The sequence below is a fragment of the Rhincodon typus genome, chromosome 36 (genome assembly GCF_021869965.1).
Source record: "Rhincodon typus isolate 14 chromosome 36, sRhiTyp1.1, whole genome shotgun sequence".
Taxonomy (NCBI): Eukaryota; Metazoa; Chordata; class Chondrichthyes; order Orectolobiformes; family Rhincodontidae; genus Rhincodon; species Rhincodon typus.
Window position 1 is genome coordinate 6,164,035 of NC_063367.1, and position 22,841 is coordinate 6,186,875.

Sequence of the window (22,841 nt, forward strand, 5' to 3'; positions counted from 1 at the left end):
ACTCTTTCCGCTGATGTAAAATTCCTACCTGTATGATTATTTGCCATGATGTGATGTATGATCAACTTGTTAACTTTAGAAAATAAAAATGCTGATGAACTGCAATGATTTTACAGAATAACAAAAATTTGAGTCAAATCATCAATGGAGGAGGACGCCCCATAGGACGAGGATTATGTCCTTTCACTCCAAAACACGGCTTCACCTCATTGGTTGAAGGTGGGTCCCCTCGCAATTGATGCTCATATTCGTTCATTGATCAGGGACTCACTTACTGAGTGTGTGTGCTTGACTTCCAATGACAGGAGAAAAATTCTACTCAGCTGCCCCTGTATTTGAGAATGGAAATATAAATCTTCGAAGGTATATGGAACAGAGTCCATCATGGTTACTTTCTGTTGATGAGTGGCTGAATGGTAAGCATGAACACAATCGCCTTTCATCAATCTTTTTGATGTCTCAATCCACACATATCAGCCTGTATCTCTCTTTCCCACGATCACTGCTATAAAGTTGTGTCCATTTCCCCATCTTTCTGACCCAGTCTCTCTTGGAAACAGTGAAATTAGATTCAGGAGCATTGTCAATGTGAGGAGCATTTATAATAAGGTGGAAGAATTAACTGCGCAGACAGTTATTACTGCATGTGATATAATTGGGATTACAGAGTCCTGGCACCAGGGTGACAAAGGATGGGAACTCAATGTCCAGGATTACTCAATATTCAGGAAACATAGATGGAGGTGGGCTAGCATTGCCAGTTAAGGAGGAGATTAACACAATGGTAATGGAAGACATTAGCCTGGACGATGTGGAGTCTGTATGGGTGGAGCTGCAGAACACCAAAAAGTAAAAACGTTAGTGGGAGTTGTGTACAGACCACCAAACTGTAGTTGTGAGGTTGGGGATTGCATCACACAGGAAATTAGAGATGTGTGCAGTAAGGGTACAGCAGTTATTATGGGTGACTTCAATCTGCGTATTGATTAGACTAACCAAACTGATAGTTATGTGAAGGAGGAGGATTTCCTGAAATGTATGAGGCTTGGTTTCCTTGACCATATGTCAAAGAACCAACTAGAGAACAGGCCATTCTCGACTGGAGATTGTGTAATGAGAGAGGATTAATTAGCAAACTTGTGGTGAGAGATCCTTTGGGGAAGAGTGACCATAATATGGTGGAATTCTTCATTAAGATTGAGAGTGATACAGTTAAATCTGAAACTAGGGTTGTGAACTGAAAGAGTGCTAACTTTGATGGTGTGAGGAATGCACTGGCTAAGATAAGCTGGCCAAGGATACTTAAGGGGTTGATGGTAGATAGGCAATGGCAGACATTTAAAGAACACATGGATGAATGTCAACAATTATATATCCCTATCTGGCAGATGAGTAAAACGGGGAAGGTGGCTCAACCATGGCTAAGAAAAAAAATCAGGAACAGTGTTCAAGCCAAAGAGGAGATACATAAATTGGTCAGAAAAAGCAGCAAACCTGAGGATGGGAGAAATTTAAAATTCAGGAGAGGAGGACAAAGGGTTTAATTTGGAAGGGGTAAATAGAATAGAAGCTTAAGCTTGTGGAAAACATAAAAACTGGCTGCAAAAGATTCCATAGATATGTGAAGAGAAAAAAGACTGGTGAGACAAATGTAGGTCCCTTACAGCTAGAATCAGGGGAATTCATAATAGACAACAAAGAGATGGCAGACAAGTTGAACAAATAGTTTGGACTTGTCTTCACTTAAGGAGGACGCAAATAGCCTTCTAGAAATGCTATGGGACAGAGGGTCAAGCATGAGGAGGAACTGAAGAAAACCCTTATTAGTCGGAAACTCTCGAAGAGTTCCAATGAACTGGACTGTAACCACAGGAACCACAATTTTTAAAAAAGGGAGAGAAAATAGGGAATTGTAGGTCGATTGGACTGACATCAGTGGTGGGGAAAACGTTGGAGTGAACTATTAAGGAAGTAATAACTGACCAGTTTCAGTCCAGGTCAGCATGGATTCACTGAAGGTAAATCATGCTCGACAAAGCTTCTTGAATTTTTTGAGGATGTGACCAGTAGAGTGGACAAGGGTGAATCAGTAGATGTTGTGTATCTGGACTTCCAAAAGGCTTTTGACAAGGTTCCATACAAAAGATTAGTAAGGAAGATTAAAGCTCATAGTATCAGAGTTAATGCATTGAGGTGGATAGAGAACTGGTTGGCAGACAGGAAGCAGACAGTTGGAATAAATGTGTCCTTTTAAGAGTGACAGACAGTGACTAGTGGGGTACTGCAGGATTCAATGCTGGGACCCCAGCTGTTCACAATATACATTAACAATTTGGATGAAGGAATTGAATGCAATATCCCTAAAAGTGCAGACAACACTAAACTAGCTGGCAGTATGTGCTGTGAGGCGGATGGAAAGAGGCTGCAGGGTGACTTGGACAGGCTGGTTGAGTGGGCAAATACTTGGCAAATGCAATATAATATGGATAAATATGAGGAGATCCACTTTAGTGGCAAACATAGGAATGCAGATTATTATCTGAATGAGGTCAGTTTAGGAAAAGGTGAGATGCAACAAAAACTCTGTGTCATTACGAAACAGTTGCTGAAGGTTGTCATGCAGTGAGGAAAGCTAATGCCATGCTGGCCTTCATAGTGAGAGGATAGGAGTAGGGATGTCTTGGTGCAGTTATACAGGGCCTTGGTGAGGCCACATCTTGGGTATTGTGTGCAGTTTTGGTCTGCTAGTCTGAGGAAGAACATTCATGCTATTGAGTGTGGGGGAGGCGATGGCCACTTGGTATTATTGCTGGACTGTTAATCCAGAGACCCAGATAACGTTCTGGGGACCCAGGTTTGAATCCCGCCATGGCAGTTGGTGGAATTTGAATTCAATAAATATCTGGAATTAAGAATCTAATGATGACCAATTCATTGTCAATTGTCGGAAAAACCCATCTCGTTCACTATTACCCTTTCGGGATGGAAACTGCCATCCTTACCTGGTCTGGCCTACATGTGACTCCAGACCCGCAGCAATGTGGTTGACTCTTAACTGCCCTCTGGGTAATAAATGCTGGCCTAGCCAGTGACGCTCTCATCCTGTGAATGAATACAAAAAAAAAGAGCGAATCCAGCGAACGTTCACCAGACTGTTTCCTGGGATGGCAGGACTGATATACAAAGAGATACTGGATCGACTTGGCTTGTATTCACTAGAATTTAGAAGAATGATAGGGTATCTCATAGAAACATATAAAATCCTGATGGGACTGAACAGGCTAGATGCCAGGTGACCTCATTATTCCGCTTTGGTAGCATAAACTTAGACTTGATGAGGCCCAATTTGAGGCCCCAATGTCCTGACCAATGTCCAAACGGAAAGCAGATGCAACTATTTCTGTGGCATCCCCGATGGATGTCTAAAACAGGCGGCAGGTTCATAACACATGGAGGGAAGGGGCTTAAGGTTTATTTCTCATCCTTGCATAGGATTGGACCAGGCACTGTCAGACTTCTTTGGACTATCTGGGAAGGCCAAGAGTGACAGGAGGGCTTCCCTGATTTGCATGCCGCATGACGACACCTCCCTTCACCGGTTATAGACCCCTCTATACCAGGGCACTGACCAGAGCAACCAAGCAGACACTTTCCCATTCTACATATGACTGATTTATTGGCCACAATAACAACAGGAAGTGTTGCTAAAACTCAACAGGTGTTGCAGCATCTGTAGTGAGAGAAACAGAGTTAACATTTCGAGTGTGTTATGATTCCTCTTTGGAATTGAAAGGATCTGGAAAAGTGATGGGTTTCATGCTGTAGAAAAAGTGAGGGGGAGGAGAAAGTGGAACAGATGGGAAAGGTGTCTAGAACAGAGGGCAAATTGAATTCTAATGGTAGTAGAGGAGTGAAACAGATAAGGAATCAATGTTAATGGACAGTGCTAATAGCTGCAAAAAGGATGAGCTAAATTTGCACAGTTATTCTAGAGGCTCCACAGAGATTGTTCAGCTTGTGATACTAGGGAATCCTTAGAACATGTTTTACACTTTGAAACCGCAAGGCCAAGAATCAATGCTCTCTTGTTGACCAATTATTAATAACCAATGTTGGCATTCTTGTGGATAAACATTGAGCCACAATTATGTGTGTCAGATTTGTGTGCTAACAGTGATTGGTGCAACATCGTTTTTTTTTGAGGAACCCAACAGAATAACAAATAAAGATCACAATCTGTAATGAGGAACAACAACTGAACCTCGCTTGCTTGTAAAATGAGGAAACAGTGAGTCACTTGTATTGAGAAATAGATTTTTGGCTTTCCTGTGTTGCAAACTGTGAACTAATTCAATTACACAAAGACCCATAGTCAAAAACCTCAAGTGATGTGATGCTGATACCAGTGTCTTAGCAATGTGGGCTGGAGAGATAGACACAAGACAGTTTCACATAGGAAACCTTGTGCAATGATTTTCATTTTGGATGTGACAGAAAGTCACAGTGAACACTTAGTAATTGCACCAATTGGGCCAGGGTGGATAAGCACAGACTCATCAGGGAAAGAGTGTTAAACATCATCACAAGCATATGGGAAGTCTTAAATAATGAGGATATAAAGGGGGAGTTTGAAACATTTAAATTGTATGGAATATAAACAGGACTCCCTGCTTTTCACTATGTTCAAGTCACTGCAACACTCCTACCCTCGCTCCTGAGATTTGAGCATACAGTCTAGGCTGGCACTGCACTGCATTACTGAGAGCGCTGTACTGTCAAAAGTGCCAACTTTTGGCTGACCTCTTCGATTTGTTTGTATCCATTTGTACTTTGTGAGATTGCTACATTTCACCACAAGATGTTTCAGTGCTTGAAACATTTATTTTTGCCTCGTGTGATGAAACCCCTTTCCCGCAGGTCTGATTGTTACTTCTCTGTGAAGTATAACATTTGGAGCACACAGGTTCCAGAATAGGTGGACGGTACCATTCTATTCTTCCCTGTGATAGAGACAGGGCTTATTCAAGGTCTCCAATACATCATCCAGAAGAGTTCAGAAGTCACTGAAAAGCAGTTCCAGCATCAGACTAAGTTGGAGACAGAGACAGGGGCAGACTACATATTAGGAATGTTAGATGTTAAGAATGTTAAGAATCTATGTTAAGAATGATGATTTACTCTGGTCACTAAATAAAGGTAACTGATCCGTAAACAGATCATGACATAATGTTATGATTTTGTCCGGAATAACAACATAATATTGGTGATCTGGTCTGTGATAATAACATTATGAAAACAGGTGAGATTTTTGATAAATAACCTTAATCAGTACAAGATTCACTGAAGAGCAGATCAGAGGTCAGAGACAGTTTTAGTCTGGGAGAGAGAATCAGAGGAGTTGACTTGATGTTGGTCAGAAACGGTTGAAGCTGAAGCTTGCTTCCTTCAGGCTGCTGGTCACACAGGCATTTACAAGCATCAGAATAAAGGCTCCATGCAGCAAGGGAGCTGTTATCAGCAATCTCCATGCAGTTAGGATGAGGAAAGCAATGGCCTCGTGGTATTATTGGACTGTTAATCCAGAGACCCAGATAATGTTCTGGGGACCCGGTTCAAATACCGCCAGAGCAGATGGTGGAATTTGAATTCAATAAAATATCTGGAATTCAGAATCTAATGATGACCATGAATCTATTGCCGATTATTGGGAAAATCTCATCTGGTCTACTAATGTCCTTTCAGGGAAGGAAACAAAACTGCCATCCTTACCTGATCTGGCCTACATGTGACTTCAGACACACAGTCATGTCGTTGACTGTTAACTGCCCTCTGAGCAATTAGGGAGGGGCAATAATTGCTGCCTAGCCAGCGATGCCCTCATCCCATTAACGAAAAAAGAACTTGGTAGAAGTTGTGAGGAGTTGAGAAGGCAGCAGAAGATGGATGGGCATTAAAGCTCAGAATAAGCCATGGGAACCTTTGATATTTTAGTGCAGCGGAGAGTTCAGGGTAACGGAAGCCCACAGGCAGTATTTGCTTGAAGCAGGTGAGAAATATTAGAGCCCAGAAAAGCCAGTGTGGTGCTATCTTACATAATCAGGTTCAGTGTTAAAGAGCTGGAGTTGTGGTCATGAATGCAAGCTGGAGTGCAGTCTTGGGAATTCAGTAGAACACTACCTAAGGAGAAGAGATTGAACTAGCAGGACACGAGCATTCAGTGAACCAGTGCCTGGTTCTTGGGAGAATTCCAAGGGTAGATCCTCAAACATGAAGATTTGTAATCCCTTGTGAATAAGGCAAAGTTTCATTGAGATTTGGTGATTCACATTATCACTGTTGTGTTCGGGACAGTACGTACATAAATTGTACGTATAGTTTTATATATCAAACTTCATCCATTTGAAATGAAATTGAATTTGCTGGCCTTACTCAGATTTTAATAAACATTTGGTGGTCTTTCTAGAATGATAATGGATGTAAATGACACATGACACTTTGTTTCTCCCCTGTGTCTTGGTGAATATTTATCTCTCCATCAACATCATAAAACACAATTTGACCATTTATCCCTTTGCCATTTGTGGAAGCTCATGTTGAGTAAATTGTCTGTTGTATCTCCTGTATTACAATAGTAACCAAACTTCTAACAATGGCCACAAGGTAAACACTGAGAGAACTGCAGATGCTGTAAATCAGGAACAAAAACAGAATTTGCTGGAAAAGCTCAGCAGTCTGGCAGAATCTGTGAAGAAAAAAATCAGAGTTAACTTCCTCAGAGTTCTGAGGAAGAGTCACCAGACCCGAAACCTCTGATTTTTTTGCCCGCAGATGCTGCCAGACCTCCTGAGCTTTTGCAGCAACTTCTGTTACTGGCCATAAGGTGCTTTCCAATAGACTGAGGTAACAAATGCTGCTACAGAAATGCAAGCGTTTCTTTTAGAACCTCTCAACGCAGACTCCAGTCATCTTTAGTTTCTCATGTCTCAAGTTCCCAACTTATGATGTATTCCCCTTGAACTGTTCCAGGCTGTGCCCTTGACTGTTCATATTGTGATATTATTGATCCATATTCCTGTTTCCTCCCTTCTGCCTCCTGTTTAGATCCCAGTTTTGTGGGAATGTCACCAACTGGTGACCATGTTTTGATGTTCTTCCGGGAAAGGAATTTGTCAGAAAACCTGGACATTGACCCCTGGATATCACGGATTGCTTGTGTGTGTAAGGTGGGTGAGTCCAACAGATGGAGTGACTGGTTTTTATTTTAAGCTGAGTGTTTCATATGTAGACTCTAACCTTCACTACAACCTGTTGTTATATTTGCCTGAGAGACAGGTGTTCAGCACTGTTCCTGGCTGTTATCAATGTTCTACAGAGCCCCTTTAGGGTGCTGTTGGACTGTCCCATCCCAATAATGGGCAAAGTGTTCATCTTCCTGACCTGATGGATTACTGAAGTTTCAGATTGGAACTCATAAGAATAAACTCCTCAGTTTCACCACGTTTGCAGCAAGTGGATGATCCTCTTTATTTATAGCAATGTCATGTATAAATACATTTAACATTCATTCCCCAATATGTCTCAATCTACCTGCTTTGAAGTGAAACCATCTTGGCTGAATCCTAGGGCAGTTGCCATAGCAACGTGGAAGCAGGTGTAGATCCTTCGGCCCTTCAATCATGCCTCCATTCAATAAGGTCATGGCTGATCTGGCTATTGTTTCAGCTATTGTTTCTACTGCACTTTCCTGTCTGACCCCCATGACCCTTGACTGCCTTGTCTATCAGCCATCAAACTAATTCATCAAACAATAAACAAAGTTATCTTAACACGGCCTTGAATAAATTCAATGACCTGCAAACTCCACTACCTTCTTGGAAGAGAGGCCCCCAGAATGGAATCTGTTTGAGAGCAAAACCTCTTCATCTCCACCTTTAATGGGATACCTCTTATTCTTAAACAGTGTCCTCTCGTATTTGTCTCCCCCACAAGAGGAAACATCCTCCCAGTATCCACCTGAACAAATTCCCTCAGGATCTTATATTTTCCTATAATATCGACTCTCATTGTTCTCAAACCCAGTGGCTGAAGGCCCATCATGCTGAACCTTTCTTCATAAAATAAGCCCGTCAGCCCAGGAATGAGTTGAGTGAACCTTTTTTGAACTGCTTATCAAGCAATTCTATAATTTTTCAAATAAAGACACCAAAATTGTACACAGTAGTCCAGATATGGTCTCCCCAAGGGCTGGATGCCTGCAATAAATTGTCCCTCCTATTTTATACCATTCCTTTTCCAATAAAGGCCAACAATCTATTTGCTACCTTAATCATTTGCTGCATCTGCAGACTAACAGTTTGTGATTCATGGGCCAGGACACCCAGATCCCTCTGCACTCTAGAATTCTGTCAGCTTTGAAAACCAGTACTTGGAGCGACAAAGTGATAATGTTGAGCTGACCTCCTTCCATTCCAATCCAATTCACAATCTGATTCTGAGCAGGAAATCCAATTAATATTCCATTCTTTAACCCACAGGTGACAAGATGCTCGAAACAGCCTTATCATGCCAGTTACCTCAGAGCTCGGTCATTGGGACCATACATTCTGTTCACTCTGTGGTAGATTATAAATCTACTCCAGCTCTCATTGTGGGTTTACTGTGCATGTGAAGGAATACTTCAGGCTCTGATCTCTCTCCTCCACAGGATGACAGAGGTGGCTCTCGATTCCACCTGCAAAGTAAGTGGGCAACCTTTCTGAAAGCTCGCTTACTGTGTAACATTCCATCTGAAAACATCCATTTCAACAGGATTCAAGACATCTTTGTTACTCAGAGCAAAGACCGAATTTATGGAATTTTTAAGAGCAACTGGTAAGTCGTCAAGAAAAAAAACCAACATGCTCTGTTACTAATTCTATTCCGATTGTCCTTACACACATACACGGACACGCGCCTTCATTCTGCCAGGATATTAATAACTGCCTCACTTATCCCAAGCAACCAGGTCAATGACCATGAACAAAAATTACAAAACCCTCTTGTCGGACAAGATGTCTTTAGAATCCAGTTGAGCAAGAGGCCACTCAAGGTGGAATGTATGTAAGTGATGTGGGGTTAACCCAGTTGAAGCCAGGAAGATTGCTCCATCCAGCGGCTCATTCCAGGTAACACCCTGTGGGCCTCATCACACAGTTAAAGGGACATGGTCTCTTTGAGAAAGATGTGTCAGAAACATCTGAGAATGGGGAAAGACAGCGTGATAAAATCTCAACTCTTTCTGTGTAGCCACCTCAGGATTGATGCTGTAGAGTGGGCAGAGAGAGACAGGGTGAGGATTACATTTGTTTGTGAAGGCCAGTGCATGCACCCAACACTGAGAGTGGTTATCAGAGGGTTCCACTGTCCAAGGATCTGTCTTTAATTTTCATCAGATTCCAATGCTGGTCTCAAATCAAATTCAACTTCTGTAATGAGAAGTTCAAAACTTAAAACACAGTTTTAAAAATCTTACATTTGGATGGGGAACATTTTATCTCAAAGGAGCAGGAATCTTTTAAGCAAAATACTGCAGATGTTAGAAATCTAAGTAGCAACAGAAATTGCTGGAGAAACTCAGCAGATCTGGTAACATTTGTGGAGAGAGAAACAGTTAACGTTTCAAGTACCATAGCCTCTTCGTCCAAACCCTGAAGATTTTTCTAAAGAAGTACCAGACTGGACTTGAAACGTTAACTCAATTCTCTCTCCACAACAGCTACCAGATCTGCTGAGTTTCTCCAGTATTTTGTTTTTATTTCAGGAAAGCCAAGGCTTGGGTTTTCACTTCTCTTATCTTGCACAAAAAGTCAGTACAAATTGTCTTAATTTGTTTACTCATTGAACAGTTCACACAATATCTTGTCTGTTTTTAGGAATGGGTCAGCAATCTGCATGTACTCCATGGAGGACATTAATAATGTGTTCAGTACTTCCACTTTTAAAGGATTCATGAAAGCTATTCCTGATCCAAGACCTGGGAAGGTAAGAAATTGCTGGTTGTTGATCACTTGCACATTGATTTTACCAGAACCAGAAAATGACTGATAAACTTCAGCGTTAACTATTATGTGAGAATTGAAAGTTGGGTTTTTGATGGCTTTATTAAATGAGGTATTCAGTCATGGGTTTTGCACATGGAGTGTGAAGACAGTGTGCAATCTTTTAGATAAAACAGTCTCAGAGGGCGAGGGATAACTAGACCAGGGCATGTGAATGGAGTTCAGTGTCACTTTGAAGTCATCATTTTGTACTTAGTTATACATAATGACTTGATTTTATTTTAAAATTTACGGTGAAGAAATAAAATTTACAGCAATTTGAACGGCAGAGTTGAGTTATAGAGTCATAGAGCTATATAGCACAGAAACAGACCCTTCAGTTCAACTCGTCCATGCAGATCAGATATCCTAAACTGATCTAGTCCCATTTGCCAGCATTTGGTCCATATTCCTGTAAACACTTCCTATTTATATACCCACCCAGATGCCTTTTAAATGTTGTAATTGTACAAGCCTCCACCACTTCTTCTGGCAGCTTGTTCCACACATGCACCACCCTCTGCATGAAAATGTTGCCCCTCAGGTCCCTTTTAAATCTTTCTCCCTTCACCTTAAACTTAGGTTCTCTAGTCTTGGACTCCCCTATCGTGGGTATTTTCACATTGGCTATTCACCCTATCCACGCTTCTCATGATTTTATAAACATCTATAAGGTCAATCTTCAACCTCCGACACTCACAGGGGAGAAAGGTCCCAGCCTATTCAGCCTTTCCCTATAGCTCAAACTCTCCAATTCCAGCAATGTCCTGTAAAATCTGTTCTGACCCCTTTCCAGCTGAACATCTTTCCTGTAGCAATAAGACGAGAATTGAATTCACATAAGAATTCATAATGAGACGACTGGCATTCAAATGTGAGACGAGCATACACAATTTAATGGCACCTACTTGTCCAGTTGACTGGACAGTACCTTCAAAATCTATTGAAGGTGGAGTTGAGTAGAATTATCCCCTAATTAAACTGACTACAGTAAACTGCTGACAATGTCTGTATCAAAGACTGGTCTCTTGCACACACTCAGCATAAATATCTCACATTGAGAAGTAATTTTCAGTAAAATCTGATAACCCAGAATTTACTGATGTAACTGGCCCTTAGCTGGTGCTCCACGAATATTGACCTAGACAAATATCACGGGTCAGATGTTTGATTTGTTCAAACTTTGTTTCTTCACTGACTCCAGAGGGTGAAGTTCAGTGTGAACCACTATACCATCCAATCTCCCCATGACTAAACTGATCAAATCCAATCAAACACAATCTTTTTGTGATAACTTTTCTTCTAAATTTTGATTGAGGCTGTGTCTAGATGTCAATTTTCTTACCTCTTTTCTGATTGGTTGAATTGGCTATTTTCTACATCTCATTTTCACAAATCATTTTACAGAAAACCTTTTTATACTTGACTTCAATTCTTTTCACTATCATTTCTACATTTCATTTTCAGGCCAATCAATCCAAATGAGTCGCTGGCCATAAAACAGACATCTTAGAGCAAGAATGCTTAAACTGTGGGTCATGTACTGTGCAATGGGAGCCACAAGCTCCAACATACAATTGTGACTGTGGAGGAGAGTCTGAGATGGGATAGTCCTGTATTCAGCTCTGACTCCAATCCTGTCTCCAGTGGAGCGATGGGAGATTATTTCATTAGAAATTTTGGCTCCTTTGAAGTTCATAACTTGTTGTTTTGCCCATGCCCCTCTGAACTCTGTCACCTGTCACAATCCCCTCTCTTTCACTCTGGGGTCACCCCAACTTAGGGTCAGAACGTGAGCAAGATTAGATTCAGTATCTTTGAATGCGAGGGGGTCTCTAGTCCTCCATGTTGGAAAGGAGACCATGTGGTGTAGAGGGAATTCAAAGTGCATCTTGTCAATAGCTAACTTACAGTCTTCTATTCTTCTCACATTGTGCAGTGTGGGACTAATACTCAAGAACTGCAAAGTAATGTACTGAGCGTAGTGAGACACCATCCTGAAATGGAGAGTCTAATCCATCCCATTGGAAAAGGTCCCCTCGTCATCCAGAATGAGGATCTTTTCAAGAAAATCGTCGTGGATTCTGTTGTTAGCTTCAATGGAACAGTGTTCTACGTCCTTTTCCTGGCTATGGGTAGGTCTTGCAACGTAATAGTTTGTCTCGAAGAGAAGATATCTGACTTTACCACTTGTAAATGATTTGATATCCTAAATATTGATTCCCATTTGTGCCAAGCTAAAACATAATGGAACACCCCACAGTATTACACAGCACAGACAGAAGCCATTCTGTCCCTCTCCTCCATCCAATTTACTCTCTTACTGTTTCCTTGTAGCCCGGGAACCTTTACCTTCAAGTATTTTTCTATTCTTCTTCAAATATAAGACATTGAATCCACTTCCATCATCTATTCAAATGGACATTTTCGACAGTGGAATAAAATTTCAGATCTTTCTGTGAGTAAAGCCGTGCAGAAGCAGGGTCTCCTTATTTTACGTTGTTTCCTGAAGGAGGCTTTGGTGAAAATGCTTTTTGTTTGTGGTGCTACTATCTTCATAGTTTTCCTTATCATTTCCACTTGCCCCTCGCACCTTGTCTCCATATAATTCACACAAAGTGGTAATGTCACTGGATTAGTAATCCAGACAGTAATGCTCTGGAGTCAAGAAATCAAATCCCACACTTAATAAATCTGGAATATACGGCTCAGTAATGGTGCCCATGAAGCTACCATCAGTTGTAGCTTTAGGGAAGTAAATCTACCATCCTTACCTTATCTGGCCTGCATGGGCCTTCAATGGTCAGCCTCTGCAATGGCTGAGCAAGGTCAGATCAGGATAGGCAACAAAGCTGACTTGTCAGTGAGCATCACATCCCTTGAAAGAAAAGTAAACCTTGTGCAGAGCAGACCTGATGGGCTGAATGGTCTAATCTTATGTCTGATGGTTCTTTGGGAAATCACACAACACCAGGTTATAGTCCAACAGATTTATTTCAAAACACCAGTTTTCATAGATCTGCTCCTTCCTCAGGTGGAAGAGGAGGTATACAACCGAGAACTTAAAAGCAGAAAGGTAACAACCCTAGAAATGTCTTGCTGACTGCCTCCTGTTGAATCCATAATCAGTTAGAAAGGCGAAGCAGATTTCTACTGATTAAAATGCAAATCCCAGAATTTTTTTCAAGTCATTGCCCAAGATAAAGGATTTAACAGTGTATACAAGAGGTGACATCTCAGTCAGACATTTTGGGTGTGAGGCCTTGTTTAGAATCTGTCGGTGTTTTAACCTGGCGTCAGGCTGGTTTATTTTTTTTTAACAAAATAGAATGTATCTATAAATACACAAATATCTTGGATGCAATAATTCACCCCATAGATTTATATATGTGTGTGTGTGTGTGTGAGGGAGTGTGTGTATGTGTGTTTGTGTGCGTATATAGTGTGGTGGGGTCACCTGTAGTATGATATGAACCCAAGATCAAGGTTGATGCCATCCTCATGGGTACTGAACTTGGCTATCAGCCTCTGCTCAGCAATTTTGCATTGTTGTGTATCTCGAAGTCCACCTTGGAAGACGCTTAACCGAAGATTGGAGGCTGAATGCCCTTGACCGCTGAAGTGCTCCCCCACTGGGAGGGAACATTCCTGTCTGGTGATTATTGCATGGTATCCATTCATCCGCTGTCATAGCGTCTGCATGACTTCTCCAATGTACTATGCCTCAGAGCATCCTTGCCTGCAGCGTATGAGATAGACAACGTTGGCTGAGTCACATGAGTATCTGCTGTGTACGTGGTGGGTGGTGTTCCCACACATGATGGTGGTATCCACGTCGATGATCTTGACATGTCTTTGCAGAGGTTGCCATAGCAGGGTTGTGTGGTGTTGTGGTTGATGTTGTCCCAAAGGCTGGGTAATTGGCTGTGAACAATGGTCTGTTTAAGGTTTGGTGGTTGTTTGAAGGCGAGAGTGGAGGTGTAGGGAACATAGTAGCAAGGTGCTCATCGTCATCGATAAATGTTGAAGGCTGCGAAGAATATGGCATAGTCTCTCCACTCTGGGGAAGTACTGGATGACGAAGGGTACCCTATTGGTCGTATCCATGTCTGTCTTCCAAACAGGTCATTACAGATTTTCGCTGTGGCACTTCAGAACTGTCGATCGATGAGTTGATCATCATATCCCATTCTTATGAGGGCATCCTTCAACACCTTTAGTTGTCCATCATGTTTCTCCTTATCTGAACAGATCCTGTTTACGCATAGGGCTTGTCTGTAGAGCATGGCTTTTTAAAAAAAGATTAGGGTAGAAGTGCAACATCATGAGGCTATCGTATACTTGCTGTAGAGTGAGGTGCTGAGGTGTCCATCCTTGATTGAAATGCATGTGTCCAAGAATGAAATTGATTCTGAAGAGTAGTCCATGGTAAGTCTGATGGTGGGATGAAACTTGTTGATATCACTATGTAGTTGTTTCAATGATTCTTTGCCAAAGGAAGAAAATGTCATCAGTGTAACTGGTGTATAGCATTGGTTGGGCAGCAATGAAGCCTTGCTCAAACTTGTTCGAAAATGTTGGAATATTGGGGTGGAAATTTGGCTGTTCCGTGTGTCTGAATGAAGAACTGGTTGTCGAAGGTGAAAACGTTGTGGTCGAGGATGAAGCAGATGAGTTGTAGGTTGGCGTCTGGAAATTGGCAGTTGTTGGTATTGAGTACTGATGCTTTTGCAGCGATGCCATCTTGGTGGGAATGCTGGTGTAGAGTGCCAAAACATCCATTGTGACAAGGAGTGTTTCTGGTTCGACTGGTCCATGGGTGTTGAGTTTCTGTAGGAAATCTGCAGTGTTGCGATAGAAGCTGGGAATTCTTTGTACAATGGGTTTCAAGATGCCCTTGACATAGCCAGAGAGGTTCTCACACAGGGTCCCGTTGCCTGATACAATGGGACATCCAGGTGTGTTGACTTTCTGAATCCTCGGAAGGCAGTAGAAGTCTCCTATGCAAGAAGTATGCGGGATGAGAGTGTGTAGGGTACTCTGAAGGACTGGATCAAAAGTCTCGATCAACCTGTTGAGTTCATGGGTGTGTTCTCTGGTCGGTTCGGCAGGTAATTGTCTGTACTGTTCCTGGTTGTTCAGTTGTCGGTACACTTCTTTGCAGTAAACTGTTCTATTCTGTATGATGATGGCTCCTCCTTTGTCTGCTGGTTTGATCACAATGTTGTAATTGGTCTTGAGCATGGATGGTGGTGCATTGTGCTTGGGTGACGTTTTGTGCTACTTTGTGCGGCTGATGAACCTGGTGCTCACATGTTTCCTGACGGTTTGACCATACATATTGAGCCTATGGCAATGGCCCTCTGAGGGGTCTAATTCGACTCCTCCACCATGGATCTCTCTATTGACTGGTCCGGTTCAATGGTTGTCTCATTGGGCTCGCTGCTAATATCCTGATGTTTGTGGTAGAATTCCCAGAAACTTTGAAAGAACCAAAAACACGTCCCCCAAAATGGGAGTCAATCTGTCAGATGGCAGATTGTGTAGCAGTATGCTAGGATGAACAAGTAAAGGACTTGCATTTATATAGCACCTTTCCCATCCTCATGATGTCCTAAACCCTTTCCCAGCCAAATGACCTGTTTTGAAGTGAAACTGTAGTTAATTAGGCAATGACTGCAATCAGTTTGTATACCAAGTTCCAACTGTCATCAATGAGATGAATGACCAGATTGTCATATTTAGTTGTTGATTGAGAGAGCAAAATGTTGTCCAGGACCATCTGGAGAATTCCTCTCTCAAAATCTGGCAGTATTGGCTATCAGATATAATTTTTATTAAGTTTTTCTATTCCAGTGACTTCAGTCAGCCAATGTGTAGAATGTTACTGTGAATTCACCATTGCTTCAGGGATGTTAAATTCGCCCCAAAAATCAACTTGGATTCTATTCTCTGTTCAACTCTCTGTCAGGTGGCTGTTTCCTGAAGGACATTATTGATCTCCTCGAAGTGACATGCTAATAATTTTGCATCTCAGTGGCACATTTCCTAGCAAATTAAGACTAAACACTGGAGGAAGTTACATATAAGCACAACCTGATACCCAATAGAATAACAATCCGAAGCTAATGCCCAGAATGTATCAGGATTTGACAGGAATTTGCTTTCTGGCCTTGTGTGAATGTGAATTTGATTAAATATCAAGAGAAAGCAATTCTTTTCTGATGCAAACTAACCCCAAAGCCAATCAAGTGACATAATGAGCTTCATAGGATGAATGGCCTCACGTTTTGTTTCTAGTTTTATCAGTAAATGGAAGATTGATTAAACTTCTGTTGTGTGTCTAATGTAAAATTGGACATGGTGGCATTTGTGGAGATGTAAAACCAAGGCCCACGTCACCCAGGATGAGTTAAAGACGCTATGGCAGTTTTTGGAAGAAGAACATGACATTTCTCCTGATGTTTTTGTCAATCTTTGTGACTTCCTCATCTAAACTCTTCCATGGAAACGATTACCATTGGCTCCATTGAGAAATTGTGACTCATTTCTTCATCTTAAATTTCATGAATATTGAAGGCCCCATTTGTCATGTTGGGGCTTTTGACCCTTCTAGAGATTTCTGCTGCCAGATATTCAATAATAAGGATTGTGAATTCACCATGTTTTGACACTGTTGAAACCTTGAGTCTCACTTTTCTCCCCACAGGAGATAGTAAAATCCAGAAAGTTCTGGAAATCGGACAGTCAATCTTCATCATTTCAGAACTTACAATTCTAAAGGAGCCAGGACCAATCTCATCAATGTCCCTAGACTCTGAAGCTGTAAGTATAAAGGTCACGGGTCATCCATCTGACCTGAAAATGAAAGATAGTAGAAGGAATCTTTTTTTCTCTGTTTTAGGAAGAAAAGGCAGTGAAATTAACATTTTTACTTGTCTTTCTAGAAACTCCTGTATGTTACCACTGCTAAAGAGGTAGTCCGGTTCCCACTGGTGCAGTGTGAAAAATATAATAAGAGCTGTGGGAGCTGCATCATGGCCAGAGACCCCTACTGTGCTTGGAATGCCAGAGAGAAGAATTGTGTCCCCATCACACCTCCCTCTGGGTACGTCTGGAGAACCGTTTTCCGTATTTCAAATCCCTCCTCTTAATTTTTCCAAAGCCCCACCTGCTGTTCTCCCAAGGGAAACTAATTGAGGCTGAAAGTCCAGTGCAGTCTTGAGGCAGTACACCTCACACTCTCAAGGTACTTCCATTGTGGTGAGACCTTAAACTGAACTCCTTTCTGCCCATCCTGCTGCCTAAGGGGGATGCAGAAGATCCTGTGACATTATTTCAATGATATGTAGGGTGTGGGGCTCTCTCATTGCCAATATCTAGTCAGACAAAGTCACTGAACGTAGCTTATCGCCTGAACACCGCACTGCTGCTTGTGGGAGCTGCTACGTTTCCTACATTAGGAAAATGATGACATTTTCAAGAGTACTTCACTGGCTGCAAAGTGCTTTGGGACATCCTGAGGTTGCCCATAAATGGCCGTTACAATGCCCAGTACAGTATTCATTACTATTGTTTACAATGCGCAAGAGAATGCCAATTCCCCAGTAGATTTAGAGCTGGCTTTTATTGTTTTATACTCACTTGCATCAATACAGTGAAAAGTTTACAAGCTGCCATTTACAGCGCCATCTTAGGTACATAGTACCTAGGCACAGAACCTTAGTACAAAACAGAAAAATAAAGTAAGCGTTAAAAAGTAAAACAAAGAAACACAGTTAATAGTTGAACATCGCAATCCTGGGCTCTCATTCCTTACAAGGCTTGACTTCACTCTCACTGCTGCCTCAAGCTGCCTGCTCCTGATCTCACGGCCTCGGGCTGCCTGCTCCCGCTCACCTCAGGCTGCCTGGTCTTGCTCCCACTGCCGGCTCCTGGGACATGCTGCCTGCGTGATGCTCCAGGGCTGCTTCCCCATGTGCTGCTCCTGGGCTGCTCCCTGCGCTGCTCTGGGGCTTGCAGTCCACGAACTGCTGCAGGGTTTGCTACCCTGGGGACTTGCTGCCGGTACCTGCCGCGACAATATTCACCTCTGGTGCTGAGGAGAGAGAAGAAACTAAAAGGAAAAAGATGGAAAAAGAACAGACAGGACAGAGGAGGTCTGACAGGAGTGTCCCACTCTGCTGCCATTTCTGTTAGTTACAGACAGGGTAGCACCCATGTTACCAGTATTCTGTCCAGTGCAATTCCTATTAAACAGCACCAAACTGTGCTTTAAATTGCACTGGAAGCCAGTGGAGACCACTGAGCAGTGGAATGATCAATGAAGAGGACTCAGTGTGAGTCAGGACATGGACAGCAGAATCTCCCTTATCCCTAAAATATTTTACAAACCAAGACATGTGCAAGTAAGAGGCAATCAGGAAATCACTGATTCTTTTTGAAATGAAGTCCAATTGTGCCCTGGTGATCATCTCCCTTTTGTAATGTGAAGGCTGTGAAAGCACTACCGTACTGTAACTAACCTCACAGAGGGAAGAATTGGAGCCACTAAACTGCAGCACCCAGACTTACCTCAACATTGCATTTATCTTTACAGAAACCTTATCCAAGATCTTGAAAATGGTGATCCCAAGAAATGTCCTTCAGAAAAAGGTGAGATTCCACTGAGAGACAGTGCAGAGATTTTCACTCATTGCTGTAGCCATGGAATCAGGGTCTCAGTTCATTTCAAAGTTATAGGTTACAACAGCACAGCAGTTAAGAAGGTCACTTGATACAGTGAGTGGATGATTTCTCTGCGCAGCTCAACTACAGAGACAAAATAATCAGAAACATTTCTGATTGAAACTACAACAACTTCCAAAAGATATTGTAATCTCTTCTCATTTTAACATTCCAAACTGTCCAATTTGTTTCAAAGTTATGAAGTGGCACCCAACTTCCTGTCCTTTTTAAATATTTACCTTCTCCCAATGCCCTGCACTGTCCTCTGGGCTCAGAGCGTTCCTCGGCTTCAAACTGTTCTGCAATGATGAAGAGTCATTGAGGTTCAATGTCAGCTTGCTCTCTCTCTCTCAATGGATGCTGCCAGACCCCTGAATTCTGGTTTCCAGAATTTTTTTGTTTTCTGTTCTGCAATGACCTTTTTTCAATCGCTGACCTTTTATAAAGAATCCCACATACCGTTAACTGTCCACACTACTCATGTTTTGCAAATTGAGAATTCACATGTTCCTGGGGGTGAAGGGGAGTGGAAAGTAATTTGACTGAATCTCTCACTGAAAGAGTCCTTGAGGTCACGTGTTGAGCTCTGCTCCTTCAGTGCCTTTAATGGAGAGTAAAATTCGGGAAAGGTGACAAATTGAACTTCCACCCAATCATGTAGATTCCCCACCAGAAAAATATGTGAAAATGACCCCTAATTTGGAGAGGATTTTAACTGGAGGTGGGCTTCTGTGAAGGGCCTGAGCAGTTGTTAAGCAGCATGATTAATGCTGGACTGTTAGTCCAGAGACCCAGATAACGTTCTGGAGACCTGGGTTCTAATCCTGCCATGGCAGATGGTGGAATTTGAATTTACTAAATATCTGGAATTAAGAATCTAATGATGATTGTGAATCCATTGTTGACTGTCGGAAAAACCCATCTGGTTCACTAATGTCCTTTAGTGAAGGAAACTGCCATCCTTACCTGGTCTGGCCTACATGTGACTCCAGACCCACAGCAATGTGGTTGACTCTTAACTGCCCTCTGGGCAATTAGGGATGGGCAATAAATGCTGCCTGGCCAGTGATGCCGCTCATCCTGTGAATGAATGAATAAATAAAAAAAATTTACACTCTTTGTTTCCCATAGACCAACGAGGCTACGGGAGGTGGGGCGGAGGGGTAAGGGGGGTCGTGTTGGACTGGTTAAAATTGTGGGAATTAGCAGCCACAAACTGGAGCTAGGCTGATCGGGGTTGTTCCCGAATGGGAATGGGAATCTTTTGGTATTGGGAATGGAATATTCAGCACAGAATCAGGACAATGCAGCCAGCTCAATGGTTTGATCAGTAACTGGTAGATCAGTGACACACAGGGGCAGCCGTGTGTACCATCTATAAGATGCACTGCAGCAACTCACTAAGACTCCCTAGACAGCACTTCCAAACCCATGAATTCTGCCACCAAGAAGGGCGAGGGAACAGGGACATGGGAACACCACTTTCTGCAAGTTCCCTCCAAATGTCATTGCAGAACAATTTGAAGGTGAGGAACAGTCCGAGTCCAGACAGTGTAGGGCAGTGCGAACAGTTTGGATTGTTCTGTCAAAGAATGTAGAGCTGGCAAGGATAGAGGGGGAAGATCGTTTGGTGATCTGAATGTTTATGGCTCTTTGAGGTGTCTGTCTAAACTGAAACAAAGGCAAGAAATAATTGAACCCTGAAGTGTCGGATCTCAAGTATTCTCACACTAGAAATGTTTTAAGGCAGCTTTTATAAGATTGAGTACTAATGGTTTTGATTTCCTTTATTCCTAGTTGCAGTTTACTATTCCTCAGAGAGAGAGAGTCAAGATGCGAATCCCGCTCTCATCCTGGAGGGAAGTGGCTCAGTGTACCTTTCGTGCCCAAAGCAATCCCATCATGCACATTACTCGTGGAGGGTGCAGGGTCAGACACAGGACTGTTCTCCGAATGAAGATGAATGCCTTTTCTTCATAAGCAACCTTGCAGAATATGGAGGTAGCTCGTACCGATGTGTTTCAAGTGAAGGAGGACGTGAACAGGTTCATACATCATATTTGATTAAGGACAGTGGATCTTCGATGTATTTAACCAGATACAGTATTGCTGTCTACTCTGTTTCCATAATAGTTGTGGCTCTCTTCTTGCACTGAATTTGAGCAATGACACTCTCTCTTGTCCTCTTGCAGCAGAGATTGGAAATAACTTGTCTGTGCTTCTAGTTTGGATTGCTGCTGCGATGTATTTAGGGTAAATTCACTGAAATATTCTCAATAGCTCTACCTCAACAGCCAAGTGACACGCCAAAGGAAGGTGAAATGAACTCCATTATCTGTTTGGGAATTGCAATTTAGTCTTTGGACCCTCCTCTGAACAGAACATTAGGCTCTTTCAAAGATTAAATATACAACCATTTACAGATTTTACAGCTCAGCTCTTTATAGGGCATATTTGTTCCAAATCTTCATTTCTTTGCGTGATTGGAACTCCATTTCAGTGGTGGATCGATATGTTGAGAATGGATGCTGAACCAACAATAGAGAGAGAAAGGTACAGAAAGTTATGCTGATAGGTCAGACGCTGAAGAATGGGAGGACATTTGGAATGATATCTCTCCACCATTTTTGCTGAATTAACGTCCTGGAACCCCCTCCTTAACCACACTGGGCGTACCTGCACAACACAGACTGCAGCAGGTCGAGATGGCAGGTCACTAGCACCTTCTTAGGGGCAATTAGGGATGGTCAATAAATGCTGGCCCAGTCAGTGAAACATTTCACATACTGTTTAGTGTGAGAAATGCTGTTACAGAGTGATTGTTATGTCTTGTGTAACAGAAAGTGAAACCACAAGTGACTCTGTGAAGCCTGATTAGACTTGTGCAATGTGAGCTGCTTCTGGTTTTGTGACTTTGTTTTGAGAGAGTAAACAGAGCACAAACCTATGGGACAGTCTGACACTGTGCAGTTTTCAGCATTTTCAGCAGAGATTTTCAAGTGTTTTTAAAGATGGATTGTGATTTTTGAGGTTAAACCGAGCCTTCTTGAGCTGTGCAGCCAGCATTAGCCACTCACTGCTAATGATGACAGTGATGATTCTCAACCATAGCAACTGAACAAGAAGCATCATTCTCTTGAATGCCCATTTCATCTTTATGCATCTAGCTTTGTTCGATTTAGCTCATTGTTGTATTTTGACAAATGAACAGAAATTACTTGGTATTGTAACCAATGTGTTTTTTACAGCACCAAGCCATAAATATCCAGGCTGCAAGTACAAGTAACAAGGCTGAACACCAGCACAGGTATTTTAACCAGTGCCCAAGGAATCCGTTGTTGCTGAACTAGTTAACTGCATCAACTCTATTTCACTGAACCAGCAGCAATACTGAGTCTTGGGACGTCTTTCACTTTGAGTGCATGTAATTCCAGTAAGGGAAGCCAATTTTGAAACCCAGGGCTAGATTTATTTTACAACAACAACTTGCATTTGCACAGAGCCTTCAAGATAGAAAAAATTCCCCAGTCTCAGATGGGACTAGTTTGGTTTTGGAACATAATCAGTGTAAACTGGTTGGACCAAAAGGTCTGTTTCCATGCTGTATGACTCTATAACTGTATTTTGTCACCAAACACTGAGCACCTTTATCCAGTTCCTCATTTGCAAATTTATGTCTCTTTCTGTATAACTTTGGAAAAATTCAATACTTTTCCTTAAAAGAACTGATTTTAAATAATGTGAAGTAATAATCTATGCTAGCATGAAAGAATTACCCTTAAATGTGCATTTAAGAACAAGCAAATATGTGTATGATGATATTTCCGTATTTATTTGAATGATTGCTGGTTTTTAGTGTTTCTAACAGATTATTGCTGAAAATAAGTCACATTCTGTTGCAGCTTTTTGTCCGGCACTGATCAGGACAATTCGCAACAATAGCAATATAAAGAGGAACAGTATTTCTATTTTGTACAGTTACAGAAATTTATACGGCAGGGCCATTGTTGTGATTGTGAAATTTGCCATTTTCATCTT

At 42.0% G+C, this 22,841-nt stretch overlaps 1 protein-coding gene across 1 annotated transcript in view; it reads left to right on the top strand.

Annotated features, from left to right (window-relative positions):
- The window catches only part of LOC109915612 (semaphorin-7A-like), a 36,905-nt gene extending 14,297 nt beyond the window's left edge, over nt 1-22,608 (top strand). Inside the window, exons 5-14 of the mRNA XM_020515265.2 lie at nt 117-219; nt 306-416; nt 7,102-7,223; nt 8,705-8,871; nt 9,912-10,020; nt 12,016-12,211; nt 16,786-16,901; nt 17,024-17,184; nt 18,676-18,731; nt 20,601-22,608. Coding sequence (XP_020370854.2) covers nt 117-219; nt 306-416; nt 7,102-7,223; nt 8,705-8,871; nt 9,912-10,020; nt 12,016-12,211; nt 16,786-16,901; nt 17,024-17,184; nt 18,676-18,731; nt 20,601-20,959 — 1,500 coding nt within the window. The 3' untranslated portion in view covers nt 20,960-22,608. The remainder of the gene's footprint in view (nt 1-116; nt 220-305; nt 417-7,101; nt 7,224-8,704; nt 8,872-9,911; nt 10,021-12,015; nt 12,212-16,785; nt 16,902-17,023; nt 17,185-18,675; nt 18,732-20,600) is intronic.
- The last annotated feature ends 233 nt before the right edge of the window (nt 22,609-22,841 follow it).